This window comes from Mugil cephalus, chromosome 12 (genome assembly GCF_022458985.1).
Source record: "Mugil cephalus isolate CIBA_MC_2020 chromosome 12, CIBA_Mcephalus_1.1, whole genome shotgun sequence".
NCBI classification, from domain to species: Eukaryota; Metazoa; Chordata; class Actinopteri; order Mugiliformes; family Mugilidae; genus Mugil; species Mugil cephalus.
In genome coordinates, this window is record NC_061781.1 from 3,126,943 (window position 1) to 3,142,233 (window position 15,291).

Sequence of the window (15,291 nt, forward strand, 5' to 3'; positions counted from 1 at the left end):
TCAGCGTTCTCTGCATTTATTTGTCTTCGTCCTTTGTTGAACCCTTTGTGATGAGCATAAATATTTTACAGAGCGAGAACGTCCGTCTGGTTATTTACAAGATAAAATAAATGACGTACAACTCACAACGACTGCTTGTGTTCGGAGCGCTGGGGAAGGAGGAGGAGGAGGAGGAGGAGGAGGAGGGAAACAACTAGAGCCATTTTACAGTCGGGCAGAGAGGACGCGGCCCACAGCGTCACTCTGAAGTTACACATGGAAAGAAAACAAAAGAGCTAAAAGAGTGTGGTTGTGGCTCTGTGGCGCGATGGCACACTGAACGTGAGGGAGCAGCCATACCAGAGGTCTGTTCAAGTCTGAGGCAGCTAACGCTTCCGTCAGGGGGACATGGCAGCTACATAAATACATTTCCAGTGTCTCGAGCATTTTCTTGTACCTTTCAAAAGAAAATACATAAATAAAGTGGAGTTTCAAGCCTCTCGGGCCTGATTGGACAACGAGTGCGGTTTAATCTGTGAGAAAACAAAGTTGTGAACATGAGCATGCAGTCCTGACTTCCCAACATTCATTTAGCTTCATTTACTTAAACAAAGTCGCTTCTGACATCTTTGAATTGCAGATTTTGTTTTTCTTTAAGAGGCCGGGGTAATTGAATCATTGGGTTAACAACAGCTTGATCTACAAAACACATCAAATGCCCTGTTCTGATCCACCAGGAGCTTAATCCCACACTGAAGAACCTGAAATGCTTTAAACGTTGAGAATCAGAATGATTCATCTCCTCTCAAACATTTGCTGCCGCTCTAATAAAAGCAAAATGTGACAAAGTACAACAGAGACTTGGAGAACTGACGCCGTCACCTGCCGTGTTCCACCTTCCATGTTTGTGCGTGGAAGTGGTTTTCTTTCTGCAGATCTTGAAATGTAAAAAAAAATTTTAAAAAATGAAGTGTCCAGGAAGCGAAGTTAATGGATGCGTTCGCTATGACCACACAACCGATGCAAAGCATACCAACTTCAGGACTGAACATCGACGCTCAAGTCAGTCAAGGTAATGCAACCGAAATAACCGAAAAAAAAAAAAAAAAAAAAACATATGAATAATGAAACTGGCTGACAGAAACAATACTGGCAGAGGGAAAACAAACAGCACGTTCTCTGTCTGAACACTGTTATTAACGGACGCAGCTCAGTCATGTTCTACGGCTACTGTCGTTTGTGTGTTTTTGTTGATACACGCCAACAAAGTCTTGCATGGAGTGAACATGTTCAGTCTTTATTTCGTTACATTCCTACTTAGAGACAACACACTGAAAAAGGCACTCATGCAAAACTAGTGGAGGGGAGGTTACAACCCTTCTCTGCAGGCTCCTGTCTCACAACGATCCAACCGGAAGCACAAAACGATGACACAGTGAAACTATCTGAACAGAAAAATGCTTCAGCTGCTGGATTCTATGTTTTAATTTCGATTAAGTCGGTCGAAGGAGGTGTTCCCAACAAACACTGAAGTTAACAGACCGGCTCACCGCTAGTCTCCCTCTTGGAGTGGAAGTGAGTGAAGGAGGAAGAGGAGGATTTAAAAGGTGGAGGGTTTGTGCGTATTGACTCGAGTGCAACGTTAAGTTTGCAGACTTGGAGGGAGATGTAGGCCGCGCTCTCTCTCTATCTAAGGGAAATCTGTTCAGAGTTGTGCCACACTGCGCCACAGAGACACAAGGTAGATGAAAAGAGGAGAACTAAACGTGTCTTCTTGGGAGGCTCGTCCAGAGGAGGTGGTCATGGGGGAGGGGGGGTTTTGGGGTTGAGGGGGTCGAGGCTTTGTTTTTTTTTTCTAGATGGGCAACTGGAAGGTGATGTCCACTTGAGCTTCCTTCGCCAAAGAGACGATTTCAGAAAGCTTTACAACCTGTGAACAAAAACAGGACAATCTCACATACCTTTAATAATACAGGTGTGACATACACTGCAAAGAACACAGCCAATGAGCAGCTGGTTAATACACAAATCAGGCATAACATTATGACCACCTTCCAATATTGTCTAGGTCTCCATTGTGCCTCCAAAACAGTTGTGACTCATCAGAGAATGGACATGTTGTTAGTGGGGGTCTTTGGGTCCTATAGGTTGAGTGGAGGGGCCTCTGTGGATCATCCCACAGATACTTGATCAGTTTCTGAGTTGTTCCTGAAGTGTTTTTATGTGTGTGTGTCTGTATCAGGCTGCATCCTGCTGGGGATGGCTGCTGCCATTACTATGGGTCTAGGTGGGTCCTACATGTTTCAGTCTCGTCTTAAGATCCAGGTCCAAAAGTTTCCCAGCAGAACACTGAATTGTCACAAGATGGTCAAAGTTATTTACTTCTCCTGTCAGTGGTCATAATGTTGCGGCTCATCAGTGTATGCAGCACACACATGGTGGGAGGTACATGTCCGTTCCTCTCCTCAACAAAGTAAAAGTGTAAAAGCGTTCAGGTCAGATTAACGTAGAGACTCTGTGTGTGTGTTGGTGTGTACCATTTTGGCGGCCTCGTCCAGGTCGTCACAGGCCAGGATTTTCAGTGGGCTGGCAGCAATTAGGGCTTTGGCGTCATCCACTCTCGTCCCTAAAGACAAGACATTTCATCAGATTAGACTTGTTGAAAACAACATAACATTTAAAAAAAATCTTACGAACAAATGTTTTTGAAGCAGATAACATCTCTTTAGTCTTTAGACTAAAAGTTGGCGCTCCGGTTCTCTCAGACTCTCATAGAAGATGGAAGATGTTTTCAGACAGTGAGCAGTTGCTGCTGCTGCCTCCTAAACTTGTGAGATTAGACGAATACAGCAGCAGCTGACATGTTGAAGAATAGATGCCAGGTGATAAGATGAAGATTGATTTAGTCACGCAGAATAAATATTTAGTCTCTGATAAAACACAGACATACAGAGCTAGTCTGCCATTAAATATTGGCAATCGCTGGACTGAAAGGGCCAGATGGAACATTTTTGTGTACCTTTTCTATAATGGCATGTTAGTTGAGGTGGGTAACCTCCAGTGGAAGGTTCCAGGTGTCTGATCAAAACTGGTCTCTGAGTCATAAATGCAACAATAAATGCAAACTGAGTCTCTAAGAATGTCAACTCCACATAGAGGGTCTGATTTTGGCTGTGTGTATTAAACGGATGTCACAACATTTGTGTGCGCGTGTGTTGTACCTTGTAACCGTACTACGATGGGAATCTTGAGGTCCAGGTCTCTCACAGCCATGATGATGCCCTGAGCGATGACATCACACCTCATGATGCCTCCGAAGATGTTGACGAGGATGGCCTGAACCTGAGCGACACCACCACAACAGAAAACAAACATGAAACTAACTGCACATTTGCTGTATTTCCATTCTCCCTAGAAATGGGCAAAACCTAAATATGTAATGTTAATGTAATCCTCTCGAAATCCTCTCAAAAGTATCGGTGTAAAAATTTATCACAAAAGTGCAATGGAAACTTTTTTTTTTTTTTTTTTTGCATTTCCTCGTCCTCGTATCATTGGAGATGACACAGGGAGCCATGTAACCAGTTAATTTCCAGTCTATCTCATAACACAGACAAACAACCATTCACATTCACACCTACGGTCAATTTAGAATCACCAATGAAGCTAACGAGCGTGTCTCTGGAGGGCGAGAGGAAACCGGAGTAGATGCAGGGAGAACATGCAAACTCAATACAGAAAGGCCCTAATCAGCGCAGACACAAACCTTCTTGCTGTGAGGCATCAGTGCTACGCACCATTAAATGATACTAATGTTAAGAAACAGTCTGACATTAAGAGGAAAAACACTGGTTTTTGCAGAGTGGGATGTGATGATCAATACATAGCTTGGTGTTACTTCATATATAGCAGAGTAATAGTATATAGCCTAAACAGAAAAAGTAAACACTTGTAGCAAAGATGCTACTGGGGCTGCCAAGTGCTTTCTTCATCAGTTCATTCACCAGTTATTTTCTTAATTTATTATTATTATTATTATCCTATAAGTCACAGTCTGGAACCTATATGAGCAAATGTTTGCAAGTTTAGATTGAAAAAATATTAAAATTATTATGTGAGTAGCAAAAAAACCCCCCAAAAAAACAAAACATTTGCAGCTCAGGACAGAACCCTTGAACACAACGTAAGTGACCTTTCTAGAAGGTGTGTTCTTACCTTCCTGTCAGAGGTGATGAGCTTGAAGGCCTCGGTCACCTGATGAGCTGTGGCTCCTCCGCCTACATCCAGAAAGTTAGCCGGTGTGCCGCCATGGAGCTTGATGATGTCCATGGTGGCCATGGCCAGACCGGCTCCATTTACTACAGGAGTCAGGTTCAGACAGCTCAGATAAAAGATACTGGACTTGGGAAAACACTGACCGACATGTAAGCTGGTATTAAACACAATGTGTGTCAGAATAAAGAGTTAAAGATAACTGTGCTATCAGTGTCACAACTGAACCTCTGAGAACCAATTTTTTATTTTTCCACTGACAAAGAGAATCCCTTAACGGTGGTTTGGACATATTAATATTAGATTAATAAACGCTAAAACTGTAGAGACTCATAAAAATGAATGAAATACAGGTACACACCACTTGCAGTGCACTGTGCAGTAAAACAAACACTCCATTCAGGTCCTTATTCCCTTGTTTTTCGAGGTAACAGTGAAAGTTGCTCAGTAATATCTAAAAGTATTCAACCGGCCTGTTAGCACTTACCCAGACATCCAATAGTTCCATCCAGGCCAATGTAGTTGAGGTCGGCTTTAGCAGCCTGACGGTCCCGCGGGTCTTCCTGACTCCAGTCCCGCATCTCAAACACCTTCTGCTGGCGGTACGCCGCGTTGGAGTCAAAGTTGATCTTAGCATCCATGCACATCACTGTTAAGGAGCAAACACAAGGGATACCGGTATTAGAGGAAGATGATTAACTTTGGTTCAGACGTAATCTGAAGAGACATTTTGTGCAGTAATGAGTAGGGGTTACAGGGACTAGTCAACTTTACTACTGTACCATGACACTTTAAGCAGGAAGTCAACTAGTCACGGATCATGTGACAATAACAACATGGATGCCTCCTAGAAGACAGGTGAGGAGTCCAGTGGGTCATTGCAGCAAACTAGTGTGGAAATATTTCACAGAAGCTCGAACTACTGTGACATGTCAGTCTTGAAAAACAACTAAAGTACTACTGCAATATACACTCATCTGAAAAAACATCTTCTAACAATAGCACAGGAACAGTAGTCTGACAGTAGTTTGTGTTCAAGCTTCAGTTACTATGCAGCTTCCTTTGTATGAGACACTGCAATATGTATTCACGTCAAGAACAACTCAACGTTTATTAAATATTAGTCAACTTTAATAAATCCGAAGTCATGTGATATCGAGTGGTGAGATACTGTAATTTCATTCTTTTAACATTCAGAGTTTCATCTGGCTGTTGAATATCTATGCTTCTAGATCTAAAGCCATTCACTTGTCTCCCATCACGTTGTAGAAGACAGTCTATCTCTAGTGGACGTCCCAGGCTCTGGCTGCTTAGGATGGTGCCAGCTCTTCATGCGGTCATCGTTCGGAAAAGACAATATGGGGAAAACCACTGCTGCTCCATTTGGGTTCACACAAGCCCACTATCAACATGGTGAATTTTGTGGAGGGAGCTAAAATCACAGGCAATGTTTTCTTTGCTGCAAACGTTTATTTACCAAGCTTCTCTGTCGCTCCCATTGGTCTCATGTATGTGTTAATACATCAAACTAAATAAAATGCACTTGAAGGAAATGGTTTGAAATTTAATTAAAATTGCCTTAGTGCTGCCTTCAGGTGACCACTGACAGCTTTTCCCTTTCACTCAGGCCATTTAAAATGACTCCAAACACAATCGAAAAGAACATGTAAAGAGCAGGCTCTGAGAGGCCCTTTACATACTTAAAACTGGTCACAATATCAGATGGAGAACATGACTGGGGTTCTCTCTAAAACACAAGAGAAGACAAGTGTGAGTGTGTGCGCATGTACCGATGCCAGAGGAGTCCTCCACCATGGGGTTGATCTCAACCATGGAGGCGTCATACTTGATGAACAGATTGTACAGTTTGATCATGTTCTCAGCTGCCTCATTCACCAGTGCTGGCGGGAAGCCCATCTTCTCAGCGACCTGCAGCGACGCAAACATTTCATCACTGATCAACACTTTCTGGAGGTCAAGGCTGCAGAGAGGTACCGTGGACACAATTGGCAGCTTTACCACTTGACTGTAGTTTCCATCAGCAGAGATTCTGAGCATCTTTGAAGTCATTGTTTTGGTTTTCATAGAACATATATTACTGTTTTGATTTGCAAGTAGGCACCTGTTCAGGTTTAAATGCTCACTGTACACTAAATCTGATACCTTCATTGTTGTAGCCACGTAAAAGCAGCTTGACGTTCCTTTTCAATATTGTCTTTATTGTGTCTGTGTCCCAAAGCAGCTCACATACACATACTGGTCGTCTCTGATTCAGACGGGGTTAATTACAGTACAGTTGATACAAGAGATGCTCGTCCAAAGGACTGTGCACCATGTGAAAAAAATAATGTATTAAGCCAACATCAGCTGATGTTTGTCAGTCAGTGACATTTTTCTTTCAGCTCATTATCTTTTTTTTTTTTACTAGTTTAAAGAGCAGCATTTATCATTTACCATATTTTTAAAAGACTTGGCTGAAAGAAATCTTAGCTTTACTTCTATGAGGACTGGAGGCTGATTACAGCTCATTGTCTGAATGAAAAAACAAAAACAAAACAAGGAAAGTGGGATTGAATGTGGTATTATGGTGCCAGAATAAATCAAACATCTAAGGATCAACACAAGTGGGAGGAATGAAAGCCACTCCAAACCTCAGAGGTGATTTATAGATCCATGACTGAAGCCTGGGGCGCACACTTGAAACATCCCCTGGTTTCATCTGTTGTTGACTGTACCTTGACGGCCTGCTCCATCTTGATGCCTTGCACGATGTCGATGGGCTCCTTCACAATGGCGTCTGGATTTTCTGCTGCAACATCCTCGATGTTCACGCCCCCCTGTGAGCTGCCAATCAACACCGGGCCCTGTGGAACACGAGTGGGAGTAATGGGGGAGTTAAATATACTCACAGGTACAAAGATACTCACAGTCACTGCACATTTTAATTTCAAGCTTAATGTACATTTATTAAGCATTTTATATCACTTGCACTGGTGTAGTGGGTCATTTTCACCCCCTCTTCCAATACATTCAGCTGAAAATGTCTCCTCCCATAAATGTCTGAGTTTCTTTTCTTGTCCAACTTTGAAGTTCACTCATTTTTTTTGTTGGGAAATGAAAGTATTTCAGGACTGTGTTTCAACACCACCTTCAAAGAACAACTAAGGACAGTAAATCTAACACTGCAGTCTCATTAAAAGGCAGAAGAAGTGGCATGTTTATTATGAAATGTTTTTATATGTTTCTGTTGGTTAGTCGTTTTGTCCATAAGATAATAGAAACACACAGAATTACAAGTAAAAATCCAAATAATTCAGTTTAGAGTGACCAACATAAAATTGTCACCAGGGTTTTATTTCATACTGTGCTGCCATCTAGTGGTGGTCATATGAAAGAACTCAAAGAGCACAAATCTGACCACAACTTACATGTTTAATCAACTGAACCTGACGACTCATGTTGTATTCAAGGAAGACACTCATATTTTTTTTTTTAAATAATAAACCGATAAAACAGATATTGAGAAAAAAGGATGCCGTGATAAGAATGAGTCTGACTAAATGGATCTAAACACACCCAACCTGCACACAATGGGTTTTCGTATTCCCTCACCTGAAAGGACCTCTCCATAGTGATGGCGAAGTAGTACTCTCTGCGTGGGTACCTGCGCTCGCAGATGAACACCTGGTTGCAGATACGGCCTGCCTCCCCGGTCTGCTTTGTGTACAGCTTCCGACCAATCATCTGGGATGAAATGTCTCGGGCCTCCTCTGGTCTGGAGACAAATCACACACGGTGCACTTTTAAAACAAACAGAAGGCTGTTTAATAAATGTTTTACATAACAGGCCTTTTATTTTTTTATTACTGTTAAAGGTCAATTTCTAGCTCTGCATCAGCATCAGTTTGTGTAGCTGTCTGTCTACACAGAGTGAAGGAATATGGGAATTCAACCAATAAGGAGGCTACAGGGCTGTGCTTACGTTCATTGCACAGCTGTTTTGTACCAGATATGAAAAAACCACTGCAGAATTAATCATGAAATAAAACCAAACTAAAAACAAAGAACATAAAATGAGATGGTGTCACTAGTGTTTCCATTACAGTTTTTCACTAAATAAAGGCGATATTTCGGAAATTTCGATAAAGCACAATTACGCTTTGTGCATGTTTCCACTGAAAGGTGTTTTGCGAAGGAGCTGTAACTATGGTAAAGTCTCATCTCACGATATCCCACATTTCAAATTCTCGTCAAGCGAGACTTCACTTTGAGGAAGGTGGACTTCAAATGCACTGGTCACATGACCCCCTGAGTCATCTCCGGTGATATCAGTGACGGGGAAATGCAAACAAAAGGGTTTCCACTGCACTTTTGCAATAAAGTTTTATATCGATACATCTGACAAACCACTGTAAAAGTGTTTAAGTGATATTTGAGAAGTTGTATTGAAACGTAGGTGTTTCCGTTTACCGTTTTTTATTGAGATATTTAGGTTTTGCACATTTCTATGGATAATTGAAAATCAGCAAATGACAAAGCGACATGAAAAATCACTTTGACTCCAATCTAAAAATATAGTCCAGTTCCACAGTGTTTTCTTTTTCTGTTTCGCTGAAATAACCAAATCCTGTCATAGTTCTGAAGTTTACAAGCATAATACTGGTAAACTATTCTGCAAATTTCTTCCTTCCTTTCTCCATTTTGTTTATGGGATGTCACAAAAAAGGTAGAAACCTTAAAATGTCTATTAAGATTTTCATACATTCACTAATGCCAGGCTACACTTTAGCATGAACACAATGTCAGACTGCGTTTACATGCACAACCATTTAACAGGAACCGATGCAACATGTTGTCCAATGTTAGGGATTTAACATGATTTATATCAGATGTTTTCTGGCTTCATATACTACTAATGCTGAGAAAGTTCATTAATAAATAATGATTGAGGTTAGGTTTGTGGTAGATAACGTACGAGTAGACGATCCTCACTCCTCCCTTCAGTCCGCCCTCAAACGTCCCCTTCCCTCTGCCGCCAGCCAGAACCTGAGCTTTCACGACCAGGTCCTTTGAACCTAAAACACACACACACATAGTGATAGAGGTAAAATCTTTATTAAGGTACAGTCTGACAGAAAAGAATCTGTAAATTATTTATTTTTCAAGGATAAAATGTGAAACACTTCCTGCTTCTCTGAATGTGTGGCCTTTAAAATATCAGCACTTTTACTCATTTGATCCTTTCCTTCAACATTTGCACCCACAGAGGTAAACTTTACTATAATGATTACACCTTGGTGCAGTTGTACAACATTAAGGCGCTGGTTACATGTATAAAAATGAACAATAAAACAGCTATTTATTTGAAGGGGACGTGCAGCTTCTTACTGTCTTGGAACTGTGCAATTTGAGAGTCACCTGATACCACTGAAGCAGGAGGAGGGCTATGTTTAGGCCGAGTGTGTGTGTGGGTCAGTGTGTGTCTATATGGAACAGCCCAGGCTTCAGTTATTTAACACCACACACACACACACTCACAAAAAGGTCATGAGATGACAGTGAAGGCTCCAAGTGGTTTTCTGAGTCCTTGAAGATGACCAAACTGTGTCAAAGTGGACTCTAGGTTTGTTAGCAAGGAACTTAAATACTCTGACTGCATCTGCTGGCTGGGGGATTACATCATAGTGTTAGGGACAATTTGTAATTTCAGTATTTTTTTTTTTAAATACAACCTCAGTCTAAAATAGTCCAGACCCTCAGTGACGAATGGTAAGCAAAAGCCATCAAAGGAAAAACAGAGAGTTAGCACAGAAGCAGCTATGCGGCAAGAATAAACACTCGGCACTTGCAGGGAAAAAAAGATTCCTAATATAACACAGATGAACAGGTTTTGATTTTCTGAGTAAGAAAAGTCTCAACATTAATGTCGACACATTTAAAGTTCAAGAGAGGTTAGGTTTGAAGCAGTGGGGGGTCTCAGTTGTCTTATTTTCATGGATTAAACAACTGTGTTCACAGGTACTGCTACAGACAGCGCTACATTATGGGTTTCTGGTAGCTTTATGTTAGCTTTATGCTTCTTTGTAACCTGCTCCATAGCCTGATGTACACCTTTCAAGAAATGTAATTAGGCCTGGGTTTAAAAAAAAATGTATACCATGGTTTGGGTGAATCCTCGATTCTGGGGTGTACATTAAAAAGTGATGATGGGGGGCCGTGTTTAGCTCACTCAGGCTATAAGTCCTGCCTGCAGGCGGCCTCAGTGCAACTCCTGCACAGGGTGCCCTTTCCTGCGTGTCTCTATCCCCCTCTCTGCCTCCATTTCCTGTCCATCACTCCACTTTGCTGTCAATAAAGGCTAAAATGCCAAGAAAATATACAGAAAAACGGTTTAGGAAACTATCTGTGGAAATTTCGCATGATCCTCTGGACACACACGTGGTAATATGTGCACTGGCCTTCTGAAATGATACTTTGTATCACGTAATGTAACGTCAAGCAATCATCTCTCTTCCCCTACGCTGATTAATAACTGCTGCTGCAACGCCTGCGGACGGGAGATGTTAAATAGTCCGCTCAGCCGCTTCTTGTGAAAAACTTATGATTTAAATGGCAAGAAACAACATTAACGTATTAATAAGGTCCATTATCGAGTTATCCATTATCAGAAATGAATGGACGATGCGGAGGCGTGAACTGTCTGACGTGAAGCAGGCATTATCCCTTAGATATTCTTCATCTACATTTAAAAGATGCAATATCAAATCAGAAAATCCCCATATACTTTGTTTTCAAATATGTAAATTCCTTCACTCTCTCGTTAAGAATCTAGTGGCAGTCTGATTACGCATGACAATTAAACACTATTAGTCCATGTGAGGAGTATCAAAAAAAAAAAAAAAACATGACAGAAGCTCTAGCACAGGGAACACCAGGACTGAAAGCTAATATGTGGCAGTATTTTGGAGAAGCTGGAAAAAAGCAAAGCCAAATCCCACCACAAATCTCTGGAACCAGTAACATCCGTTCTGTGTAATTCTCTTTCTACTCTTCACTTAAATATGAATTAGGACCAATCAAATCACTTCGCCCTACATGGAACTAGTGTTGTTGTGATGATGCAGACCACCACAGTGAGCGAATTAAGCAATATTACCCCAGAGGGTGTGCAAGCATCACCGAAGTGAACAAATTACGTTTAAGCACACCCTTGAGGGTAATATTGCGAATATACAACAATTACCAACAAAATAAATCAAAATTAACAATAAACTGATCCATTTTGTAGCGGATTTTTCAGCCGTTTCCTGCTCCAGCTCTGATATTTACAGTGTTGCCATGGAGATGGATACAATGTTGCCACAGACTTGGCGGAACAATACTTTTAGTGATGAGTCAGCCGTGCTAATACTAATGCTGATTTGAGCAGGTTCTAAATGTCTTATTGACCAATCAGATTGCTTGGTCGGAAGTACTTGTTGTATAATGAATAATGCACGTAAGCACTTTGAGAATCTAAAAATGGAAAAGCGCAATATAAAACCAATGCATTATCATTATTATTTACAGAGCGATTCCGTCTCAGAATCATAAATCTAGCTTTAGAGCAGGCTATCACTTTTCTATTCCATTGATAAGAGTCAAAATGGCGAACTTTGCAAAAGAAATATTCAGATTAATGGTGTCCTTTGTCACGAGTCACTGCAAATTGAATGATTCTTCGTTTTTGAAAAAGAAAAAGAAAAAAATGCAGAGAACCATTATCACAACTTTGAATTATTTTCTGACTGGTCAATTGAAGATATGAAGATGTTTGAAGGGCTTCAGTGATTATTCTCACTCTTAACCAGTTTATGTAATGTGTCAAAGTCCGCAAACAGTTATTATAAAGACATTACAAATCTCCCTGAGGGGGAACATAAATGTCTGAAGCTAAACTGATGACGCCTGCAACCTGTATACCTCATATAAAACTCAGTATTAATTTACTAGCAAATAAACTAACCTGGCAGCTGCTGAACTGAGACAGAGATAAAGTAAAAATAACAACCTAAAAATACGGTACATTTTGTTTCAACAGATAATATTGTGTTTTTGCTATTTACTTAGTTTGTTGCACATGTATTGGCCTAAACTGGCTGGTTTGCACAGTGTTGTGCCACATAGTCATGTACGTGTGTGTAAATGATGACGGCTCAGTGTGGCTCACCGATCTCCTTGGCCACAGAGTAGGCCTCGTCCGGGGAGCTGGCCACCAAGCCAGCCGGCACAGAGATGCCAGCCTCTTTCAGCAGGCCGATGCTCATGTACTCGTGCAGGGAGAGGTTCCTCTGCTGCTGCTGCAGGTGAGGGGGCTGCAGCTGGGACACATGGCCTCCGAACACACCAGAGGAACCGCCGAGCACCTGGACGGACAGGAATAGCCACCAGAGCAGGAGCAATCAATCACTATGCAACAGCTCAAGAGACGTAGATTCCTGACACCAAACACACACCATAAATACCTCATCCAGAGCAAAAACAAAACCATCCACAGGAACTTTTTCACAGCAGAAAAGGGTTTGTCGACAGAAGAATATAACAAGCAAAAATCTCAATTAAGGATGTGAAACACTGTTTTCTCAGCCCAAAGCCCAAACCGAATCACCCGACAGTCTGACTTCCTCAAAACACGCGTCACAATATGGGAAATCTCTAGATGACAGTGATGTCAGCTTGTAAGGTAAAGACCATACAGAGGTAACAGAAATTATTAGTGCTGAACAACAAGTTGGTCAAAAGGAATAACTAATTTGACAATAGTTATAGAGATTTTTTGGCATAATTGTATCAACTTAAAGGTACATAATTGACTAAGTAAAACAATAAAATGTGGAGGTGTTACAGCATGGTGTCCAGTTCAAAAAGACACTTTTGGTTCCTATTTTTAACTCCAACACAGCTGTTTTTTCTTAACCCTTTAGGCAATTAGACCGTGTCAGCAGTTAACGGGAAAGAGAACAGAGACCATAGAGAAGGCATTGAGAAAGCAAAGTAAGATTCACGAAACATCTTAAAAATCCAGGATTACTTAATCACCATCCGAGACAACCAAATATCAGGCAGCCCGGTGGCCAGTATCAGAATGAATTCCATTCAGCTGGTAAAAAGGAATAACCTTATTCTGCCTCTCTGCTTCCACGAGACCTATGTAAACAAAGCATTACACTGATCACACAGACGGCGAGTATTCAAAAGATGCCTTAAAAGGTGAATTCCTGTAGCTCAATGGAGTTAGATTAATAGATGAACCGGACGTAATCTCAGCTACATATTTTCGTCAGCAGTACCGAAACGCTACTAAATACATTTGTGTTTTAGCTAATAATCTGATGCCGAAGGCTGCAGACCGGCCTCAACCTCTAAAAAGTCAAGTTGGTGATCCACCACCACACTGCTGGATCTCCCGCCGGCTATTCGTGTCCTGTCCCTGCTATAATCTGTCAGTGTGTCAGACGTCCGTGTGTCCCTGCAGTGAAAGCTGTTGTTTGTGCTCATTGAGGCTGAGCGGATTTATCACGACAACTTTCCGGGTAGACTCAGCGGGACAGATGCCATGGCGTCCAGTCGTTGAGGGCTACTTTCAGTCGGTGGAGGTCACTGAGCACATTGTGCTCCAAACCTCCGGTTTATTTAAACACAATATACTCTACGACACTGCGGCAAGAGAGCTGAGGCCGGCGTGGCCGTGTGTCTCTGCTCTGGTGTTACTGCAGCAAGTGACAGTCGTCCATGCTAAAGCTAAAACTAAAGCCGCGCTAGTTAGCATGTTAGCCAAAACAACTAAAACTCAACGGAGACGTGCTAATGTCAAATTTGACCCTGTGAGCTTTTGGGATAACCGTGGACGTTTGAGATGGCGCTGCGACGTAACGGACACCTTCTCATAAAGCCGAACAACTTCCCTTCAATGTGCACACACACTCACCTTGGAAGCTGTGCTGATAGTGTTTCTGGCCCCTGAAGTTCTCAGGCTAGCCGTCAAACGGCTACAGATCAGGGACGTCGCCATGTCTCCCTCTACAGCAGAGGTGTGAATAACGCGCATGCGTGGACACACTCAAAGCCTGCCTCACCCGTGCTACCTCCAATGTACTGTGGGAAAGTCTAGAATCATCTTAAAAACGGACTCTGAAATTAGTCCACTGCACACGCACGCGAAATGTTCAAATCAGATAATGTGAACTTAAACACAAGTTAAAACTGAGTATTTTTCAAGCAGTTGGTTGAACAGAAACTAACAACCATTCTCTGTAAAGTAAAAACTACATATTGTAAGCTTCTTAAAAGCGTTTCTTCTTGTCTTTATAATGTTGCACCAATTCAAATTGGGTATGCACATTATTATATTATTAAAACACACACAAAAAAACAAGTTTGAATGTTTTTTGCTATTCATTTGCTCCCCAGAAAACACCGTACAAACTATGATATGGTCGTTTACAAACAGTTCTTGAGGGCATCATTGTTTAGGTCTTGACACAGGGTAAATATAGTCTGATTCTGACCTTTAACCTAAATTTTCTAAAGTTTCTAGTGTAAAAAATGTGAATTAGTGACAGGACTCATGTCTACAAATGAAGAAAAGTCCTGACTTAAGTGACTTAACTTTCCAGAGCTTTATATCAACAGGATGATATTGTGTTGTACCTCCACCCATTTATAGTAAAAATTAAGAAATTACTGACTCAAATGAAACATTTTTGAGGTTGAAAATTTAGTTTGTTTGCCTGTGACTGTGTCCGAAGACCAATTCATAATTCAGATGGAGAGAACACAAAATATGACATAGTCCTAAAATATTAAGTAGTCCTGATAGCTCCCTAAAAAGCTCTCACTGACTGGCATACAAACAAAACAGACTTAAACTTAACTCCTCAAACATGAATGCAAAAAGTAAAAAAAAAGAAAAAGTAATCAGCATTCACAAGTCTCTGTGATTTCTATCATTTAACATGGTTATTATTTCAAACACTGCAAACAGCAAATCACTGAAACAGC

General features: G+C 41.3%; 1 protein-coding gene across 1 annotated transcript; it reads right to left on the minus strand.

The window, feature by feature from the left end:
• sucla2 (succinate-CoA ligase ADP-forming subunit beta) lies at nt 1-14,354 on the minus strand. Its single transcript, XM_047600806.1, has 11 exons — nt 14,219-14,354; nt 12,461-12,656; nt 9,227-9,326; nt 7,864-8,026; nt 6,987-7,115; nt 6,042-6,180; nt 4,739-4,900; nt 4,195-4,337; nt 3,201-3,321; nt 2,517-2,605; nt 1-1,909 (listed from the first exon to the last, which is right to left on the minus strand). Exons 1-11 carry the CDS (start codon nt 14,336-14,338, stop codon nt 1,835-1,837), a joined length of 1,437 nt encoding a protein of 478 aa, XP_047456762.1. The 5' UTR covers nt 14,339-14,354; the 3' UTR covers nt 1-1,834.
• Between the last annotated feature and the right edge of the window lie 937 nt (nt 14,355-15,291).

Excerpts from the sequence above, each read along its gene's own strand:
- sucla2 (XM_047600806.1), bottom strand. The coding sequence starts at position 14,338 with ATGCGCGTTATTCACACCTCTGCTGTAGAGGGAGACATGGCGACGTCC. Across the intron at positions 9,327-12,460 it reads CTCTGTGGCCAAGGAGATCG|GTTCAAAGGACCTGGTCGTG; the intron begins GTGAGCCACACT and ends TGTGTGTTTTAG. Across the intron at positions 4,901-6,041 it reads GGAGGACTCCTCTGGCATCG|TGATGTGCATGGATGCTAAG; the intron begins GTACATGCGCAC and ends GCTCCTTAACAG.